We start from the raw sequence: 23170 nt of genomic DNA on the forward strand, positions 1-23170 counted from the left end.
GGGAGCCTGTAGACGGGCGGAGAGAGCATGGCGAAAGACGTATGAGGCTGATTTAAAAGCTGCGTATGCTGCTTCCGTCAAGATCTATCACCGGGCTATTTGTCGAGCCCGTGCGGCATTTTATGCTGCAGAAATTCGTAACAGCTCAAACCCGTCGAAGACCATCTTCAAGGCCGTGAAAGATCTTTTGGCAAAGCGGACTTCCTCTGTGACTGTGGGTTCCATTTCCCACTGCGAAGCCCTTGCTTCTTACTTTCTGGGAAAAGTCCAAGCTATCTACCGGGCATTCCCCAGCACAGGGATTGACCTGGGAAGTTCCAATGGGGCACTATGTCATACTACCCTGCTTTCATTTCCCCCTCTTTCTCCGGAGGGGTTTGACAAACTTGCTTTGCAAGTTAAATCTGGTTCTCCATCGGATCCAGTAAGACCCGATCTTTTTAGAGATCAGGCCTTTATGGGACGTTCTGTTGTATGTTCCCTAATCAACCTCTCACTGGAGTCGGGTGTGGTTCCAACTAAGTGGAAGCAGGCGGTGGTGTCCCCAATTATCAAGAAGCCCTCCCTGGACCCATCGAAGCCCGAAAGCTATCGTCCCATCTCACTGCTACCCTGGCCGGCGAAGATAACAGAGGCTCATGTCAACTTGGCCCTGTCAGAACATCTCGCCCGGACCAGCGCCCTTGACCCCACACAAAATGGCTTCCGTGCTGGGCACAGCACGGAGACCGCTCTCCTCGTGATGGTAGAACATCTACGTGCGGTGTTGGATGCTGGTCAGACGGCGGCGCTGATATTGTTAGACCTCAGCGCCGCCTTTGACACGGTATCCCACAGTATCCTTCTGCATCGGCTCCAGGAGATTGGTGTCGGGGGCCAGGCGCTGCAGTGGTTCCGCTCCTTCCTCGGCAATCGTTCCTTTTGTGTTGCCATCCCTCCCTTCAAGTCCAATTTCCAGCCACTGGCCATGGGGGTTCCGCAGGGATCCTCGCTGAGTCCCACGTTGTTCAACCTGTACGTGAGACCGCTGGCTGAGGTCGCCAGGCAGTGGGGCCTTACCTTGGTCTCATATGCCGACGACACACAGCTGGCGGTCACTCTCAGCGGGGATGCGGAACAAGATGCCCCCAGGTTTCAGGATGGACTGAAGGCGGTGGCTAGCTGGTTGATGGGGAACTGTCTCCAGCTCAATGCCACTAAGTCAGAGGTTATGATTGTCGGAAGGGGAGTAGAATTATGGGGTGACCAATGGTGGCCGCCAGAGTTGGGACCAACCCCGATGTCGGAGTTGAAAAATCTGGGAGTCTGGCTGGATGCTTGTCTCACCTTCGTAGGACACACCAAAAAAACAGCCGCCTGTTGTTTCGGCCTGCTGAGAGGCTTAAGACCTGTCCTCAAATACTTTGACGCCCCAACCAGGCAGTTGGTAATCCAGGCCACTATCATCTCTCGCCTGGATTACGCTAGGTCTCACCTGGTCGGGGCCAATCAGGCTGAGTTTACCCACCTGCAACAGGTACAAAATGCTGCGGCCAGAGCGATTGTCGGCCTGCCCAGATTTTGCTCGGTGTCAAATGTCCTACGCTCCTTACACTGGCTTCCAGTGAGGAAGCGTATTCTCTTCAAGGTCCTTTGTCTGACCTTTAAGATTTTGAGAGGTATAGGCCCTGAAATTATGTCCAGCTTTCTTTCTTTCTATGTCCCGACACGCACCCTCCGTTCCCAAGGCCAGGCCTTTGCTGTAGTTCCTAGATACAGGCTTTGCCGTGTGGGGGGACGTTCCTTCAGCGTTAAAACTGCAACAACTTGTAACTCTCTCCCGGTTGAAATTCGCCTACTGGAGGACCTCACGGCTTTTCGGAAAGCCATAAAAACCTTTCTGTTTTAGCTGCCCCTTCTAGTTTCTGTTAGTACCTGTTGTGTTATGTCCTCCTTGTCAATGCGCCAGGATTCTCCTTAGCTGGAGTAGCTGCGCGCACAACAAATAACAATAACATAACATAACATAAATGATGTGGTTAAGCATTGGAAAATGTAAATAATTATGCTACATATAAAGAGAAATATATGTTTACACTATTCACATTTTCTATTAATGCTTGAATTGGTCATTGCAGTAGCAGGAGGCACTCTACTTCTTTCACCAATGTCGTCATTGGTCAAGAAACCTTGCATCAGACGAGCCTTTAAACTATTGTTGGGATCTGGTGAACAAAGGCTCGGAGGTGCAACATGACACACTCTCCGGAGTAAATTAGGTTTTTCCTTTGTAAATCATGTAATGCAATGATTCTCTTTTCCACCTAAACTCATCAGCTTTTCCTCTCCAGTCTTGCAGGTCATCTCATCGAATGTGGGGCTCAGTGCACGGGTGGGATCTTTACAGACTGGCGGACTGTCCCGGACTGGTAAGTAGCGGCCCCAATAGTACATCACAGGATGGCACAATTTTATCGATTTGATGTTACCATATTTGAGTTTTGTTTTCCACCTTATGATTCATGTACTGTGCTGGATTGGTACTAACGTGACTTATTTCAACACTGCTTGCCAGATTGTTGCGTGGTGTGGACAGTGGCTAGGGTATTTTATCATGAGTGAGTAGGTTATTTTTTTCTATCTACTTGACCCTTAAATGTGTAGCATCTTTTCAAATGCTTTCTGCACAAAACGTTTAGTAGTCTTTACAAAGTTGTAGATGCAACAGTTTTTAATGCTTTGTAATCTTGTTGGATTGTTGATTTCGATTCCATGGCATAAGGAGGGGTTGTGTCTCAGAGAGCACCACCCTACAGGCCTCCTCACCAATGCAGTGGTGGTTTGCACAGATTGGGGGTGGTGGGGGATGGGGGGGTGGAGAGGTGTGTAAGATGATAGGTGTGCTATACAGTGCTCCCTCCGCTAGAATATAAAAAGGTAATTTGGTGACGGACCCTATTGCCATTACCAGAGGGAGGAGACCGGGTTGCCCGCTTTCTCCCATTTTATATGCATTGGTGGCCGAGCCCCTGGCGTGTGCGATGAGAGAGTACCACAGCCACAAAGGCCTTTGATTCACGAAATATGAACTTATTGTGTCCACCTACGCGGATAACATGTTATTGCACGTTAACTAACCGGAAAGTAGCCTCTCTTCAGTCCTACGGGAGGTGGTGCACTTCAGGGCAGTGTCAGCATTACGGGTCAGCTGGCCTAAGTCCATAGTTTTCCCACTCACCCCAAACACTATACCCTTTGAACCGGAATATACGTTGCAATGGTCCACGGATGCGATACCATATTTGGGTATCCAGATACATACTGATTCGGAGACGGTATTTAGGGAAAATTATAGCACTGCTGTCAGCAGACTAGAAGACAACATCGAAACATGGATTAAGTTGTCCCTATCTTTGCAAGGCAGGATTTCTATCATGAAAATAGTGGTGTTACCCTGATTTCTGTTCCTTTTTACAAATATCCCCCTAGTTTTGCCTCGCTCCTCCTTCCATAGAGTCACCACAGTGTTGATAAAATTGCCCTTGGCATTTAAGCAAGCGAGGGTTAAATGGCAGATACTCACTTTACCATTTCACATGGGGGTTTGGGCGCGACAGATTAAAATTTATAATATAGAGCGGCGCAAAGTGCTCAGGCTTACTATTGGATGCATGGCTTGCCAGACTTCCCGCATCTCCGCATAGAAACGATTGTTGCTGACCCGCTCTGGGCCATGATATTTGAAACTGCTAATCATAGAACAGGGATACTTGATTACATTAATGCAACCTGTCACGCCTGGAATTATTTGCTGCAATTACAAGCAGGGGCTCTCCTGTACTCCCCTGTCATGCCGATCGAATGGACTCGTTGGCTGTCCCCATGCAGAGACAGAGGGGTTATGCGCGCGTTGAGCTCATTGAAAATCCAGACTGATGGGGAATTATTTCATAATGGTGTAGTTAAAAAATGGGAGGAGTTAGACTCGACAGCCACTAACACTCTGCTACAGCAGTTCCAGTTCCACAGAACGCAACATGCAATGCATGATGTATTGGGGGAATACCTATAAGAACCTCCTGAGCTGATGGAATTGACCTACACTATCAAAGCTAAGTCCCCCCGCAAGATAATCTCTAACATATGCAAGCTGTCAATGTCCTATAGGGCAAATGACTTCATTAAAGCCAGGCTGGCCTGGCAGCAGGATTTACAACAAAATATAGATGACCCCATGTGGGCTTACTGTTGTGTTAGCACTCAAAGTATTTCTTTAAACGACAGGCATAGGCTGATTCATTTTAAGTATTTAAATAGAGTGTACTACATGCCATCGTGGTTACATAGGTATGGATTGAGTGAAAGCCCGGCTTGTGAAAGGTGCAAGGCACCACTGATCTAGCCTGGTCTTGCCCGGGGGTGCAAGCATTTTGGGAATCTGTTTTCAGTGAATTGAGGAAAATAACTGCCTCAACAGTCCCTCCGGACCCCGTACAGGCCCTTTTGGGATATTCTAAGCAAACGCCCAAAGCTATAAGGAGACTGGTTGACATGGGCCTACTCATGGCGAAGCGCATGGTAGCGATTTTTTTGGACTAGAGGCCCCACACCCACTATGGCACAGTGGTCTCACGACATGCTATACCGCAGTACGCAAACCGGAAACTTTAGCAAACTGCTTCCCCCTGGAATCGACCAAAGAACTTTTGGGGGCTCAACACAACATATTTGTCCACTAAAGAAACAGACACGAATGGTACCAGTGACACCCAGCTATATAGCACTGACCCTACTCCTTTTAATTAACTTATCTTTTGATATCAATCTTCAGCTGTTTTGTTTTAAGTAACATGTGGCCCTTGACCCTCAGTTTCCAATACAACACACTTGTGCAGCCTGGAGGAAATGAGTATCCAGATTCAGTTCTATACGCGGGTATTCCACCATTGAGACATAGTTATACGTAGCTGATATGTATGTATTTTGATTTTTTGTAACCTACTGATAGTCATAACGATACATGCTGGGTTATGATGTTACACTGTGCACCGAGATTGCTCTGTACCAAAACTCAATAAATAAATAAATAAAAATAATGTACTAATATTAGTACAACAAATTATTTTTCATGCTGGTGCATCTTTTCTGACCAAATATGAGTAGATCAAAAATATATTCCACTTTAAGTGTAAGTGCGCCTTAAAATAATTAGGTAATGTAATAACAGCAGTATAGAAAATCATCTTTACATGAGTAGTGCTGTGCACACTAAGCGAAAGATAATTCATTGTAATTCAGATGAGCTTTAAACAGATTGAATAGTATAATCAGTTCTTAACTCAAAAGCATATTTATAAGGATTGACCGGTTTTCTTCTTTGAATCTCTTTTGATCTTTCTATGTATGAAAACTGGATATTTGCCAATAATGACCTGATGGGTGATGTTCATGGTCTTCAAAGCTGAACGTCTAGTGCATACATGGCTGGTAAGACTTGCGCAGGGTCAAGAAGATGCTCATCATTACTTGATTTACCAGGGGATATGCTGGAATCCATGATCACTTCTACATGTCTCACTTCTCTCAGTTACTTTGGCAGTACTCCAAGTTCTTAGGGCCAGACTCAAGAGGCAGGGACGCTATGCAAATTATTTGCATGTCAGTCAGTCACCATCCATTGGTTGATGGTACTGAGGCTGATCTTGCCTTGATCCATCAAGATTGCATGGGTTTTTTAGTTTTATGGTGATTCGACCGACATTAGTTCAGTTGTAGCATGTCAAGTTGGAGCATTTGATGGGATTCGGAGGTGGACGGAGGTAGACAGTGAAGAAAAGTGGTCCAGTGATTGATCCTTGAGGTGCACCCGCTTTGATGCTGAAAGGCAATGATATACATGCACAAGATAATAAATGATCCCTGGGAGTCAGTCCAGTTAAGGGTACTTCTGCTTATTCCATGTTATTGTAATCTTTCAAGAAGAGAGTGGTGGTGAACTGCACACCCTCCTTAAATAAGTCAAGCTACAGGAAAGAACAATGGGCCAATAGTGAATTAAATAACTGTTTTTTTACCTTGGGAATCCACTGCCAGTTAGAATTATTTTCAAATGATGATGCCAAGCAATGGGAGCTACACTTGGTAAGGCACTACTAGCCTAATGCAGGGTTCTTTGTGGGCTATCTAGCCAACATGGAGGACTGACAGTGAAAATGTCAGAGTGAGGGAAATAGCGCAACTGAGCTTGATTCTCCTAAGCCCAAGATCAAGTTCTTGGCGTACAAAAATACAGAACAGTTGTACAGAACAGAAGAGGCATTTTTGAGTTGGGAATAATAGATTACTACACATGAGCTTAACAACGGAACTAGTTTGATGGGGAACACAAAAGGAATGTTGGGTACATAGGAATGTGATGTAAGTGCACTTAAGTAGTGCAGCCTCCTAACATCAATTTTCTCTTGCCACTTTTGTAAACCTACAATTGGATTTTGTGTTACCATTGTGTACATAATTTGGTAGGCCATATTTGAGATAAAAATGTCTGGGTTTGTGGTAAAATAAATGGTCCACAAAGGTTACGAAATAGAAATAATGACCCTGACATGTGGAAAGGTTAATTCAAAATGTTTGATAATTATTAAGTGACAGTTTTAAAGTAATGCTTATTGCTTAGTTTTTTAACATAAGAGAACTAGGATTACAGGAAATTACATGGTGAGTGAGTTTATGTCGAAGACCATGAACAAATGTCAGGTAGAGTGAGAGAAAGAGAAAAGCAAAAGCTGAAAAAATGACCATGAATCATAAAACTAATAGGAATAATTGGGAAGAAGACGTGATGACAAGTAAACGGGCGAGGGCAGGTACATAGAGTAGTGACAGAATGGTAAGGGTGAGCGTGAGCCCAGGCTTACTGTATTCATAAAGCACTCACTATCCCTTAACATTGCTAATTGCAGGTCTGAATGCAGCCAAAGGAGCAACATTTAACTTCCACTTGAATACAGTCATAGAGGTGGCCTACCTAACATCAAGCTGAGAGAGTTTCAAATAATTAGTGGCTGTACAAAAAAAAGAGGGGACTACTTTAGTGTGAAGTTTGAACTGAGGTACTTTTTATGCAGAGTACATAATTGTATATTTGAGGTATATTTGGAGTGCACAGATTCCACTGAGATCAAGGATCATAGTTAGGCATTTGTCAGAGAGGTCTGGCGAAAGAGTTAAGCAACACAGCTTGTGCACCTTACAGAGTTCACTTGTCAAGTGAAGGTACCCATCTTCAGCCAGTGATATTTTTTGCCTAAGAAGAAACTGAACCGCCCACTGCTACTTATGAAGCTCTTGCCACAGTGAAGGCTCATCATACTAGAATTTCATGGTCCACTGTTTGAAAGGTGGCAAATAGATCCAGCATGGCCAATAGGCTAACTTATTTATTATTTATTTATTTATTAATCTTATAAAGCGCGACAGCTACCCGTAAGGGTTTCCCGGCGCTGATTGACAGTGATAGCATAATAAATCCAAGGGGAAAGTTATTGGACAAAAAGCCAGGTCTTTACGGCTTTACGGAAGCGGAGATGGCAGTGCTCCACACGTAAGTCCAGGGGAAGAGAATTCCAGAGTTTGGGTCCTAAAACAGCAAAAGAACGACCACCCACTCTGGAAAGCCTGAATTTAGGCACACAGAACAGATGTTGGGAAGAAGAACGGAGAGAACGTGCGGGTACATAAGGTTTAACAAGGGATTGGAGATAAATGGGGGCGGCTCCAATTTTAATCTTATGCATAAAGCATAGTGCCTTAAATTTTACCCGGTTGTCAAGATTGAGCCAATGCAGTTCCTTGATGCGTTCAGTAATTGGATCGTATTTCCGGCATCCACAGAGAAGCCGTGCGGCGGCATTCTGAACTAGTTGGAGACGGCGCATGACCGCCCTGGTAGCCCCCAGATAGAGCACGTTCCCGTAGTCCAATCTAGAGGTCACCAGGGCCGTCACAACAGATCTCTGGGTGTCGGATGGCAGAATCCAGAAGATTTTTCTCAGCCATCTTAGAATAGTAAAGCAGGTGGCTGCGACTTTATTGGCCTGATCTTTCATCGATAGATCCCTATCGATGAGAACACCAAGATTTCTCGCTCGTTCCGAAGGAATGGGTAAGTCGCCCATGGTCGAAGGCCAGTGTCTCGAACTCCATAGATCAGGCTTGTTACCAAAGACAAGCACCTCCGTCTTGTCGCTGTTTAGCTTGAGAAAGTTGCGGCTCATCCAGCGAGAGATATCACTAAGACCTGTTTGCAAAGAAGAAGGTGAGGAAGGATCCGCTTGGGATAAGGAAAACACAATCTGGGAATCATCAGCATAAGTAAAGAGATTAAGACCAGAGTGATGTGCAACATGAGCCAGAGGAACAACATAGAGATTGAAAAGAAGAGGACTAAGGATAGAACCCTGGGGCACACCATGTGGAGAAAGGTAGGTGTTGGAAGTGGATGTGTTAGAAAAGATTTGAAAAGTCCGGTCAGTGAGAAAAGACGAGAACCAGTGTAAGGCTTTATCACCTATGCCAAAAGAGGCAAGGTTACTGAGAAGGATACTGTGCGAGACAGTATCGAAGGCTGCACTGAGGTCAAGCAATATCAGTGCAGCCGTTTCACCTCGGTCAAGTAGTAGGCGAAGATTCTCAGTTACTCCTAGTAGAGTGGTTTCAGTGGAGAAGCCTTGACGAAAGCCTGACTGGGAGGGGTGAAGAAGATTGTTAGTGGTGACAAAGCGTGATAGATGTAAATGAATATGCCTTTCGAGAATTTTAGAGAAAGCCGGCAACAGTGAAATAGGACGAAAATTGGAAGCAACATTGGGATCCGCTGTAGGTTTCTTAAGTAGCGGAGTCACCATTGCATGCTTCCAGTTGTTGGGGACCGTGGCTGAGTCAAGAGAAGAATTAAGTAAGGTACAGATCACACTGAGTTGAGGAAGCTCGAGTTTACGTAGAATAGAAATAGGTAGGGGGTCCATGGGTGAACCGGATTTAATATTGTTTAGAATTTCCAAAAGGGTAGCAGGTACGAGATCGGGCCAAGTCGTCAGTGAGGCCGAGGGTGGACAAGAAGTAGTGGGGGATGGACAAAGAATGGCATTAGATTTATCATGGGCTGCTATGTCTTTGTAGATTTTATCAATTTTGGACGTGTTGTACTTGGCAAGTTCGTCACATTTCTTGCTAGAAAGAGGAGGGGGTATAGCAGTGGTCTGTGAGCCAGCAAGATCTTTTACTACATTAAATAAGACATTGGATTTATTCATGGCTTCTGTGATCAGGTTATTGACATAAGTGGCTCTGGTCTGAGCACAGGCCTTGTGATAAAGTTTCAGTTCTGTTCTGTACGTAAGTCCAGCAGTGATGGAGTAGTCTTTCCTCCAGGCACGCTCTAGTCTTTTGCATTGAGATTTATGTGAACGGAGGGTTTCATTGTACCAAGGGGCAGGAGATTTATGAACATTATTCTTCTTATTAGTGAGAGGGAGGCAAGTGTTTATAGCCTCAAGAAGCCAGGAATTCACTGAGTTAGCAGCTGCATTCATGTCATCCAGGTTGAGTGGATATTTAGGCATGAGATCACACAGGTTTTTATTAAAAGCTGCAATGTCCAACTTTTTCCAAACTCGCTTCTTGATATTCATAGAAGGATTGGATATGGTCTGTGTTTTATTATTTGTTACAGTGAATTTAACAAGGTAATGATCAGACCAAGAGACTGGCAAGGCAGGAAAACATATTATTTGTAAGGAATTAGAAAAAATAGGATCTAAAAGATGCCCACCCTTGTGGGTTGGACCCTTGTTGTGTAAGATTAGATTCATAGCGGCAAGATCAGCAATGCAATTTCCTGCCAGATTATCATTTGGGTTATCCAAGTGTAAATTTAGGTCATCAATGATAAACCTCCCACAGCAGTGATGTTAATGGTGCCATTCCATGCTGAGCTGGGGCATTTTGGTACCCTGGACAAGGTCTGAAGCAAGCTTTAAGTTGAACCTGAATTTTATGGGAATCCAAGATGCTTTGAAGGAGCCAAGCTATAGCCTTCTCTGAAAGGCTTCCTACAACTTGCACTATTATATGGAAACAAGGTAGCTTTCTTCTGTTTGGAATTCTAGAATAGCAATAAATAGTGTCCAAACCATAGGTAACAACTTTAAACTGAGCAGACAAATGCTCTAAGATCGCAGTAACTGAGTGATCCATATGGTCTCCATATATGCCCTGAATCTGGAGCAAGGCTCATTCTTTAGAAAACTCATTTGAGTGCTGGCCAGGTGGAGCAGGCTCACGTGGCTAACAGGAGGGGATTTCAACTGAGTTTTAGATGTGGAATTAGATCGGTCATACCAACCCCTAACATGCACCACAGCAACATCCAATGCTCAGGCCCTGTAGGAGTGGCTAACAAACTGGTCGCTGACAGACATATGGCGGACCCTTAACCTCAACACACAAATTTACTCTTACTCCCTAGTGCATGATATTCACGTCCAACTATATTGCATAGTTGGGTCGTCAGCCCTCCTCCCACTCGTCAAACATACCGAATACCTAGGGCGAACACACTCTGATCACAACCCCCCGCTTCTGCAGCCCACATGGGAAGCAGGGCACCCCCCCATGGCTGCTACAACCAGCAGCGCTGGAAGATCAGGCTTTCCGCTCCTCCATAGGGATGGCAATACTCGAACACTTCAGAGATAAACGATCACTCCACAGAGCACTTTCTCCTTGAGTGGGATGCCTTCAAAGGGGCTTTAAGAGGACACTGGGTGGGGGCTACCTGGAATATACACAAGCAGCTGAATGAAACATACAGTAAAGTAGAGTAACAGCTACTGAACCAGGAGATAAGAAAGTCAGTAGGCACACAAGACAACTGGATACACTGCATGCCGAACACGTGGATCTGCTAGAGCGCTACGCACAACTACGCAACAAACTCGGCACATAGACACACCACCGTGGACCGGGCAGGCAGTACACTAGCGTGGCTTCTGCGCCAAGAGCAAACACACCATCCCATAGGTACCTTAAGAACTGAAACAGGACAGGTTGTTGTGGTAATTGAAATTCCTTGTACCCAGGTGTATAAAATAGGTTGAATTTATTAAAGCTTGGTTCCAGGTTAAGTTCATTAGTAGCAGATAAGCAGATATAAAGTAAAGCTCACCAGGAGCAGCCTCACTGCCGCTCAGCCTGTCTGCCATCAACTGTCACTCCACACACAAGCCAGGCACTAAATATTCCATGATGTCATCAGACATTCTACCACTCACACTAGCTGAGCAACAGGGAAGTCAAAGCCAGGGAAATGAAAGACACAAGTCAATTATAACACACCACCCTTCCTTAGGGAAACAACAAAACTGAAGTTAAGGAAAGAAACATAAACATCAATATATACAATGCAATTTGAAAGAAAAACATTTACATTGCATTCTCAAATATAACAACATTGAGATTAGCCCCATCCTCCTCCCTTGGGGAAAATTAAATTAAGCATTGCTGCCATTCACTGGCATATGACGCAAAACTTGAAAAATTAGGTAAACATCTATTAATGGGGCGCTAAGCTCCTGCTACCTCCATGTAACAGGAAACACATGTCCCTATGATCCAGCACTGGGACTCTCGGGTCCCAAAACCTCTTAACATTGAATTGGGGCACACTGCTCCCACAACCTCCACATCATAGGGCAACATCACCCTATAATCTAGTACTGGGGCACTTAGCTCCCACAATGTCCACTTAATAGGGAAACACACCTCCCTATGATCCATGACTGGGGCACCTGGCTCCCAAAACTTCTCAAAATTGAACTGGGGCACAGAGCTCCCACGTAAAAAGGTAGGGAAACACACCTCCCTATGACCTATAACTGGGGCTCTTAGCTCCCAACACCTCTTAAAATTGAACTGGGGCACAGAGCTCCCACAACATCTACGTAAAGGGTAGAGAAGCACACCTCCCTATGACCTATAACTGGGGCACTTAGCTTCCAAAACCTCTTAAAATTGAACTGGGGCACTTAGCTCCCATAACCTCACCACAAAGGGTACTCATTACCCTAGGAACAGAACTGGGGCCCTTAGCTCCCAACACCTCTTAAAATTAAACTGAGGTCCTTAGCTTCCAAAACCGCTCAAAATTGAACTGGGGCACACAGCTCCCACAACTTTCACGTAATAGGGAAAAAAACTCCTTTCAAACCAAACCAAGCACACGTTATAACCACCAAAAATAGCACTGGGGCCCTAACTGCCCCCACAACCTCACATAATACCCCCAAATATTAACTTAAAAGGGTACACGCTTCCCCCACAAAACAGTATTTTAGCAAATAAAAAAAACAAAAAGAAAGTCTATCACTCCGGTGAGCGATCTCTCACCGGAGGTCACCACTCAAAATTCCAGGCGGTTGCAGCAGCCAATGTGAAGTAGGAAAGAGAAAGCACTAGAGACTCTTTAGTGTGTTCTGGCTGAACTCCATCAACCATGAAAGTCATAGCAAGTGATAGATGAAGTAAGGCCATTACACTTCCCACAGTTTTCCACGAGCCTTAAAATGCTGGTACAAAGAACTGAAAACAGTAGTTGAAAGTTTGCATGACGCTCTACATTACCAAGAAACCGGTCCCAAATGCAGCGTAAATCTCCACAAAGGCATAACAGGAGTCGAAAGGGAGACTGCAGCAATCGATCCCGAATGAATCTTTATTAAGCGAACAACGCGGTTGGCACAATCCAATGCTGGAGACTGCAAATAAGCTGAAATACATTCCCATCGAAACATGGCGGCACATAATCAACGCCACGACGGCTGGCTCAAGGCACGTCCAAGAAGCAGGACGTCCCACAGCAGCCGTGTGAAGCATAAAGTAATCGAGGATTCTTCGTCACACGTGGACAGCAACAGGTAAGGTTGCTCGTGCTGGCAATTTGATTTTAAAAAGCTGCGGGCACTCACAACGGACCACACACCCGACCAGCGCTCAAGCTAAACAAAACCATGGACCAAACTTGCCTCACCGTGGACACAGAAAACCTGAGTATTTTCGCTCTCCAGTCAGCAAGGTCATAGACCATAGTATCAACACGTTATTGAAGAAGTGCTGCATCCATCCAAAGTATGCAAAATAGTACATAAAACGACTCACGTAGCAGCTGGCACGATTATAAACCGTAAACACGGCAGGTTCTGGTGTAAATTATCAGTAGAGCAATAGTAGGACCGTGTAGAAGCCACTAAGAGTCTCATAAAACATGTGTCTTGTCACTGGGACCCCTCAAAAAATTTCCACGAGCATAAACCCACAAAGTGCTCGCTGGAAAGAAAAAACACTCCTCCTCTGTAGTTCTTGCCAGAACGCACCACCAGCCTATGTAGATGGAGTGCGGTGATACACACTTCTTACGCACTTCTTGTTCCTCACAAGTAAGCGCTACTTTTAACATCCAATGTGGCTCTGACATTGAATAAAACAATTGAACTCCATGAAGTCTGTTTCTTTCCATGCAGTATAGTAACAGCAGGATCCAAGACCAGCTGTAGAAGGTCAAACACATTGGGGTGCAGGCTGTCCAGATGACAAAGGGGGTTGACCAAGGCGTTTCCTTCCCTTAAACTTTCAGTAGTTCCAAAATTATATAGTAAATCCCTTAGTTGCAGTAAACACAGTTTCCTTTCTTCACTCGTAGGTTCTTTAAATCGTCGCCTTATGTGGTAATTGAAAGTCCTGTGAACCAGGTGTATAAAATAGGACAAATTTATTAAAGCTTAGTTCCAGGTTAAGTTCATTAGAAGCAGATAAGTAGATATAAAGTAAAACACACCAGGAGCAGCCTCAGGCGTGTTTGTGAGAGCTCCGTTTGGGCGTTTCTGACAAGTCGTACCTGAGCTTCAACTGTGGCGTCTCTGGCGTTTCTGGTGGTTGCCGAGTGAGTTGGGATCCATCTCTGATTGATGACCGCTGGTGTCTCGCTGCTTATCCTCGTTGTAGTTTGCAGCCGTGCGGAGGTGCCCCTCGAGACCCGCAGCTGTAACATTACCGGAGTACGCTCAGACTACGCTTGCCGCAACCCTCCGCCCGCCCGGGCGGTTCCTGTTGTGCTGGGGCAGGCGGGGAAGCCGCAGCGGCGCTTGGGGAAAGCCTCGAAAAACCACACGCTGATTTTTGGTGCAGCGGAGAGCTTGGCTGCTCGGCTGATCGGTTGGGAGGCTCCTGTGACGCCGGGTCGGGCGTGGATGCTGCAGCAGCACCTGGGGGAAAATTACACGCTCTTTTTTGGTGCAGCAGAGGGCAGAAGGCTAAGCAAAACCACGGAACACCACGAAACAGAGACTTTTCAGAGGAAGACGCTGAATACTGCCAAGTAAGATTTATTAATAACCTCTGTAACCTCTGAGGTTGTAACAAAAGGCTGTAACTAAAGCAGACTTAATTTAGTGGAGTCAGAACGCCATATATACTCTGAAGGGGCTAAAGGGATTTAAGGAGGTCTCAGAGGATCTCAGGCTCAGAGAGACTTGACGAGTGGCAGATAAACGGCAGAAGTTGTGGCGAAGTGGCTTTTTTGGAATTTCAGTTATAAACAGCACAACAGTATAACATTAGGATACTTCAATATGCCCCCAAAAGTTGCACGTGGTGGGAAAACTAGACCCAGTGGTGACAATCCGATTGGGACTCGTGCTGCACTTGCGGCAAAGTCAAGGCAAGATAATAGTAATAACGACCCGGATAACACTCAACTGAGCACCCCAAAAATTCCACAAATGTTCTCCAAGGGAAAAGCACCAACAATAATTAATACTGACCCTCAGAATGATGGAGGGAGTCAGGGAAAGGGCGGTGTATCATCGATTAATGACCAAGATGAGACGCTAGTAGCTGCACTCGAACAGTTGATTGTGTCTCCAACAACCCCTTTTGCTATTCCATCCACATGTGCCTCATCTGCTGACTCCCACGCACCATTAGAAATACAAAAGGATGCCGTTCTCAATGGTAATGATGAAGGGGCCACGGAATTGGATCCACCCCGATTTGAAGGGGTAGAAGGGGAAGGCGATGCTGATCCCACTGGCAGTAAAGATAGCGAATTATATTCTTTATCAGAACACTCTGAGGGGTCCGACCTGGAAGAGGATTTGGATGAGGAGATTGAAAATGTGAGCAAGGAGAACACAAGCAAGGAAGCATATGCTAGTGCTATAGATGCAATGCGTACAACTAGATCTTGGAGCGAGGAAACCTCAGAAGGAGATCCAACCATCATAGACCAAGAAATAGAGCTGGATCTAGCAGACTCTATTCAACAAACCAGCTCTAGCCCGGGACCGCCTAATCAAATGCCCATTGATATTATACTGAAAGCTATATCAGAGCAACGACTAGAGGCAAAAGCTGAGCACTTGAAAACGCATAATGCATGCAAAAAACTGCAGAACACGGTACGACGGTTAGTCAAATCATGTAATGATTTCACAGATAGGATGGCAGAAGCGGAGGGACGTATATCCTCATTAGAGGATCAAGTAACACACATTAAAACCAGCCTTGACGACTCAAAAGGGCTGAAAGAAGACGTGAACTCTAAACTGGTTGATTTAGAGAATAGACTCCGTCGTAATAACCTATGAGTTTTGGGTGTTCCAGAAGGAAGCGAGGGGCATGATGTACGACAGTTCATTGTTGAACTCTTTGAAGAAGCCTTTCCTGAAGTCAAAGAGTGGGTTTGGTCTTTGGAGATCCAGAGGGCACATCGCTTCCCTTTTCGCAAACAAACGGCACGGAACACCCAAACACGTCAATATCCTCGAGCCATCTTGATATCCGTGAATAACTTTTTGGCAAGACAGAAAGTGTATGATCTGGCTAGGCCGGATAAGAAGCGCTCCGGGAAGGGTATGGAATTTTTTGTACGCCCTGATTATTGTCATTCCACTGTAGAAAACCGTTGGAGAATGCGCCAAATGATCGAACCATTTCAGAAAAAGGGTGCACAAGCTTTTTTGCTCCAACCATCCACGCTTAAAATTGTGTATAAAGAACAAAATAGATTCTTTACCGCTGAAGCTTTAGCAAAGGCTTATCTGAATACACTAGAGTGAGAAGTAAGATTTGAAGATTAGTAGATCAAATGTATAGTACGGTACAGACTCACTCTATCTAATGTTTGGACTTTTTGGTCACGCCCAAACATCTGTGGCGCTCTCACATACATCACCGGGGCAATAGGCCCCTTTGCCTTAATGTTGGGGAAGGGTCACAGGGGGAGGGCAGCAGTGTTGGGGGGGGGGGGGTTCGGGGGTGGGATGTTCACTGCAGGTGTGCTTGGGGGGAAAAAGGGGGAAAAAACTCAGTCAAAGTCATGGAACAGTATGTTGAAATGAATAGCTTTTTTGATGTTGCTGGAATAGTACAATGGTATAAATTAATATCTGCAATGAACTTCTATTTTTTTCATGGCAAATTCAAATTTTCAAATATGTTCTTTTAATGTATGTGGTCTCAATAATGTGCAAAAGCGTAAACGTGTGATGCATGAAATTCGGTTAATACAACCTGATATAATATGTATTCAAGAGACGCATATACCATGGGTGAAAATACAAGTATTAACAGATCTTGGATTTATTGTGCTGGCTGTCTCACAACAATCAACTACGAATAGAGGGATGGCTATCTTAGGTCAACGCTCTGTAATCACGACGGGGAAGGTTAAAGTAGATAGTGTAGGACGTTGGGCTATTGTGGAATGTGTAATTGGCAATGTTGTGACAACGATTTGTACAGTATATGGATCCAATGTGGATGACACTGCAGTTATAGAATATCTAAATGTAGAATTAGCCCTATGGAGTACTCCAGTAATTGTACTGGGTGATTTCAATATCCATGGGGAACTGAATACATGGGATCCAAACTTTTCTAGATATCTAGGTAGGAAGCCCAAGGTTTTTAAGGCACTACGTCAACTATTATCCCAACATGGGTTGATTGATGGATGGCCTGTGACCCATTTGAATGATCCTGGATATACTTTCTTTTCTTCACCACATAAGAAATTCGTTCGAATAGATTATATTTTCATACCTAGATATATGGCACAAGGATCCAATATGTCTGTTAAACCACGCATCACCTCTGATCATGCCCCAATTGTTATGGAGTTACCTATATCTAATACACATAGAATACAAAGATCCTTCACTTTTAATAAGAAATTGTTATTAGAAGAAACATATGTGAATCAAATTATGGATTGGGCTCAGCAATTTCTTGATCACAACAGAGCCTCTACATCGTATGCAATGGTATGGGATTGCTTTAAGGCAGGGTTACGCGGTGAAACTTCTAGTTATAGCTGGAGTGTACAAAAGAAAAGGAAAAATATAATGACAGAATTAATACGAGATTTAGCTAATGCAGAGCATGATTTAATCCGCAATATTAGATTACAACGTAATAGTGAAATATCCCAAAATGAAGTCGTGAAACGTAAAGCGAAGATAAACGGGATTTGGAGCCAGGATATAGCATTACAATATAAGGCGTTTCGCGCAGAAAGATATGAATAGTGGGAAAATATAGGCAGATGTTTAGCACAGAGAATGCGCGGGAGACAGAATATGCAGCGCATAAATTCTATAGAAAATAATCAGGGAATTTGTGTAGAATCACCAGAGGGGATACTACAAGTGTTTTATGAATACTATACAAATCTTTATACCCAAGAAGATTTCTCTTCTGACTTACTTAATCAATACATAGATAATTTGGAGTTGTCCCATTTAAATTCAGCACAGCAGGAACAATTAGAGCTGCCTATTACAATTGAAGAACTTGAGACTTCACTGAAAGAACTAGCCCTCGGGAAGGCCTCTGGTCCTGATAAACTGCCATTAGAAATTTACAAAATCGTATTCCCTATAATTAAAACAGACATGCTTGCAACCTTTCTAGAAGCTCAAAAGGGCCATCCTCCACCATCATGGGAAGATGCTAGCATAGTTATATTTCATAAAAAATACAAACCTTCGCATTTACCTGGGTCGTACCGCCCCATCTCCCTTATAAATGCGGACGCAAAAATATATTCTAAAATCTTTGCTAATCGATTGAGCCAAATTGTCCCAACTTTAGTTTCTCAACAACAACACTGCTTTCTTCCAGAACGCGGCACTATTAACCATATACACCGGGTTATTGCAACACTAGACTATGCTACTGCACAACACAAAGACGTCGGATTGGTGCTTTTAGATGCTGAAAAAGCATTTGACCGCGTGTCATGGGCATTTTTGTGGGCAGTTATGGGGAAAATGGGATTTAGTTTACGACTTATATCTTCGCTACAAATTATGTATAGGCATCCGAGGGCCAAGATCTGTATATATGGACAAGAATCTATGGCAGTTAATATCACGCGGGGCACACGACAGGGTTGCCCCTGTTCACCCTTATTATTTGCTATCTATATAGAACCCTTGTTAAAGGCATTAATGTCATCTCAACAAATTCAATCCATGGCTCTACCAGGAGGCGATATAAAGGTGTTAGCTTATGCTGACGATATTGCAGTGGTAACCTCTGATCCGGAATCTGCACTAATTGAAATAGAAAATCTGACAGGCATGTTCGGCAATGTATCCGGATACAAACTTAATAGCCAAAAAACCCAGGTCATATGCTCACCAGGCATATGTATTAATGATAGCAGGGTTACTATAGAGGCTAAATACTTCGGTATTAAAATTAGACTCATGCCACAACAGTTAGTCTCGTCAAATTGGGCAGATATATTAGTGTCAGTAAAAAATCAACTTGACAAAATAGAATGTCTGCATTTATCATTAGTAGGGAGACGCATTGTCATAAAAATGACTATTCTTCCGAAAGTTTTATATTATTTCCGAGCAATACCACTGGAAATTCCCTACATTAGAACTGAAAAAATTGCAATCTATAACTGATCGATTTTTATGGAGTGGGAAAGCAACACGGAGAGCATCTACATTTATGACTTTACCAATCTTAAGGGGGGGGGCTGGGGAGTCCCAAACTTCGCACTCTACTATTTGGCATGCCTTATACAAAACGTTAAATATTTTTCAATTGGCGAAACTCCACCCTCATGTGAAAGCCCTGATATTTTCTCTCTTTTATTAGGTCGACAATCTCGTCAAATGTTACTTCGTTTTACAGAACCTAGCTATTACAAAAGAACTAGATTCAAACTTATATTGTCTGCTTTCAAAGGATGGCGTTCTATTCGGAAGCTCATCTCATTGGGTCGTATTAACTTTTATACTCCGTGCAATTCTATAGAACTTCTCCCGGTAATCTTCAGGGATCGTACTATGGGCATCTGGCGGGAGAAGGGTATAATAGCTATTGGTGACATGGTTAAAAACGGCATTATTGCCTCATTTCAGGAGTTAAGAGACCAATTTAGCTTGTCGAAACATGACTTCTTTAAGTATTTGCAAATAAGGAATTTTTTCCATTCACACCCACATATTGTACCATTATGCTCCAATGAATTTATGGAAATATTAAAAAAACCAACACGCATAGGGACTATTTACAATTATCTGTTAAACTTACATCAGGACGATATGGACCAACAGGCATCAAAATGGTGTACGAGACTAGGCACATCAGCAGTACCATTTCAAGAATCAATATTCATGGCTGATAAAATTATTCTTTCTGCAAATTTATATTCTCAACATTACAAAACTTTATTTAATCTTTATCACACACCACTTAAAATGTTAAAATGGAGTAATGCATACAATGGGAAATGTTATAGGTGTCAATGTGATTTGGCAGATATTATACATATATTCTCAGACTGCCTTATATTAAAACCTTTTTTTATTTCTATAGAACTCTTTTTAGCACATATTACTAAATACGATGTAAAAATCTCTAGAGAGATGATTATTTTTGGTTTATCGAATCATAATGAATTGTTTCTAGGTTATCAAGAGAATAGATATGTTATATTCATGGCCATGGCTGTAGCTCGCCTTTGTATATCATCAATGTGGTTAAAACCTGAGGCACCTACATATGAAATGTGGTGAGCAAAATTTTATAATATCTTTAACTTGGAGTTTAACCTCTATCGCATTAAATCAATTAGGAAAAAGAGAAGAGGGTACAAAATTTGGCAGACTTTAATAGATTATTTGGATCATTAGTGATTATTATTTATGTTATTTAATAATATGAAGATGTTGCTTAGATTGTATATATTTGATGTTAAGACCACTTCGTGATTCTTTATCTCTATGTATGTTGAATATTTGTTTTTTTTGTATATATGACTTTGAACTGAATCAATAAAAAAAAAATAAAAAAAAAGGAGCAGCCTGCCTGCCGGTCAGCCTGTCTGCCATCAACTGCCACTCCACTCACAAGCCAGGCACCAAACATTCCATGATGTCATCAGGCATTCTACCACTCACACTAGCTGAGCAACAAGGAAGTCACTGCCAGGGAAATGAAAGACAAAAGTCAATTATGACAGTTGTGTATACACAACACGAAATACATGCATCAGTGACACGCTATTACACTTCAGGGTACCTGTCTGCATCATCTCACAAAGAGAGGCAACTTGCTACATTTTTAGATTATGTGCACCTACCAGAAGAAACGTTGGAGCAAAGGGAATTACTAAATGAGCACATAACACCTGAGGAAATTCGAAGTGCGATAATGGCGTTAGCGAACAGGAAAATCCCTGACCCAGATAAATTCCCAGCAGAATTTTATAAGGTGTATGCTACCACTCTCAATGCCCACCAACACGCGTTATACACTACGGTCCTGAGTGAGCAACGGCTCCCCCTGTCCATGAGAGAGGCAAATCTGGTGTCCCTGCCCAAACCCAACAAAGATCCCACAGAATTGGGATCATACATGCCGCTGCCTCTTCTCAATGTCGATTATAAGATACTAGCGAAGTTATTAGCTGATAGGCTCACTCAAGTGGTACCCACTCTGGTATGCACAGACCAGATTGGGTTTTTACCCTCCAGGATCATCTTACTAAACCTGAGGCAATTCTTCAGAGTCACAACATTTTCAAAAACTCGCTGACCACGTGCAGGCCGACTGATACTAGATCTTGAGAAAGCTTTTGACTCCTTGGAGTGGGGGATTCTATTCGCCATGTTGGAGAGATACAACCTAGGGGACACCTTCCTAAGCATGGTAAGATTACTATACAGCGCTCCAACGGTGCAAGTCAAAATAGGCCCCTACATATCAGAGCCAGTAAATGTGAGGAGGGGGACTAGACAAGGAGGCCCGCTATTCTCACTAGCTATTGAGCCAATGGCAGAGGCAATCTGATCTGAGATGAGAGACGGTGTTGCACTAGGGGATGGCACACACGCAATATCTCTATATGCAGACAATCTCCAGTTGTATGTAAAAGACATCCATCAAATTCCCCAACAACTGGCTCTCACACTGGAAAGGTTTGCTTCAATATCGGGGCTAAGGCTGAATATCCTGCCTATACTCCTTCAGTGAGCAATGTGGAGAACCGGGCTATGTGCTCAACGGGGTACAGGTCCGATGGTGTGCAGATACATTCCGCTATAACGGAATTGACATATACAAAAATCCAGCGGATAAATTAGATGACAACCTCGGCAGAGCCCTGACTGCGGTCTGCTCCCAGATGGTATTCTGGAGCATGCTCATTAATGGGAAGAGTAACCCTCAAAAAAATGGTGATCTTGCCCCAATTTCTATATTACTTTACAAATCTCCTGTTATGTGCCCCCTTCTTTCTTCCACCTGCTGGAAAAACTGATCAGAGACTTTATATGGGGAAATTCCAGACACCGCGTAGCAATATACAAGGTCTACCTGCCCACAGTTCATTGAGGCCTAGCGGCCCTGAACCTAGAGCAACACAACCTCGCTGCACAAATGCAGTGGGTGGCCAGATGGTTAGCAGACCACCACAGAGAAGACTCAGCAACCACACAGCTGCCACTGTCCTTCCCAGAACTGACAGGAGTATTCCATCCCGGTGCAAAAACCAAACCTCCAGATTAGCTGCTGCTCAACGTGGCGCACAGATGCTGCAGCAGAGCACTATGTATCACCCGCGCAGTCACTCCGTAAGCACCAGCCTTGCGGGGGCGGAGCTAGCCAGCGAGCGTAATGGATGCCTAACGCCGGAGCTCCGCCGAAGCACAGACAATTATCCTTCTAAATCCTCATAGGGCGGCGAATTAGACTCCCCGACGGCTCCCCTGGCCGCATGAAAGCGAGGTCACCTGGCGACCCTGGAAGAAAACGGGCATAAACGCATTCTTCACGACGCCGCGGTTCGGCGAGGCCTCGGTCCTGATAGGCCGTGAAGCCGCGCCCTTGCGTAAGCCCGGAGTCCGGGCAACGTAGTGCGACGTGCGGCCGTCGGACGGGGTACGTCCCGGAGCTTCGGCGCATGGAGTGCCAGGAGGTAGCGCTCGAGCCACGGAGGTGGGAACCCTACATTGAGGCACGGCTGGGTACAATTGCTGCTGCCGGCGCTGCGAGGTGCGCTTCCCTGAGGGTCTAAGCTCCTGTGGCTGCCCGGCGAGTTGAATCAGTTGTGGAGGCCTAGTGTGCTGTGCGCTTGGAGCCCCTCGCAGTGTTGGTGCTAATTAGAAGACTGGTCGAACGGACTGATGCCGGCAGCGGGAGCACCGAGGCCCCCCCCAGTGACATTATAAGAAGTGTGACATAGCGTTGGTGTCTGAGCGCTGCGGGTGTGCGGCCTGCGCTCTGGCGGCGACGACACTGACGCCTTGTGCTGCCTGGGCTGGACTCTGGGGCTAGACCGGCCTGCAGTGGATCCACTTTGAGATTGCCTACTGTGCCACCTGGCGTGGAGCTGCCTCCCCTCCTACTCTCGTCTTTGGCAATGCCCTCTGGTGTGCTGGTTCCCTGGGGCAGTACTGTGGAGCCCCAACCCTTGATTGACCTGACTGAGAGGTAGGCCGGGATCATGTGGCGCAGCATTGATTTCACGAGGGCCTGAGGAGGTCTGGCTACGCTTCTTTACTGCGTGGCGTGGGACGCGCTTTGAGGGGCAGGAGGAGCTTCGAGTAGC

The 23170-nt window shown here is 44.6% G+C and overlaps 1 protein-coding gene across 1 annotated transcript in view; it reads left to right on the forward strand.

Annotated features, from left to right (window-relative positions):
- The window catches only part of LOC147728555 (uncharacterized), a 703293-nt gene that overhangs the window by 157813 nt on the left and 522310 nt on the right, over positions 1-23170 (forward strand). The window contains exon 8 of the mRNA XM_086962332.1: positions 2331-2408. Within this exon, the coding sequence (XP_086818458.1) occupies positions 2331-2408 (78 nt within the window). The remainder of the gene's footprint in view (positions 1-2330; positions 2409-23170) is intronic.

This window comes from Lissotriton vulgaris, chromosome 3_1, assembly GCF_964263255.1.
Source record: "Lissotriton vulgaris chromosome 3_1, aLisVul1.2, whole genome shotgun sequence".
NCBI lineage: Eukaryota > Metazoa > Chordata > Amphibia > Caudata > Salamandridae > Lissotriton > Lissotriton vulgaris.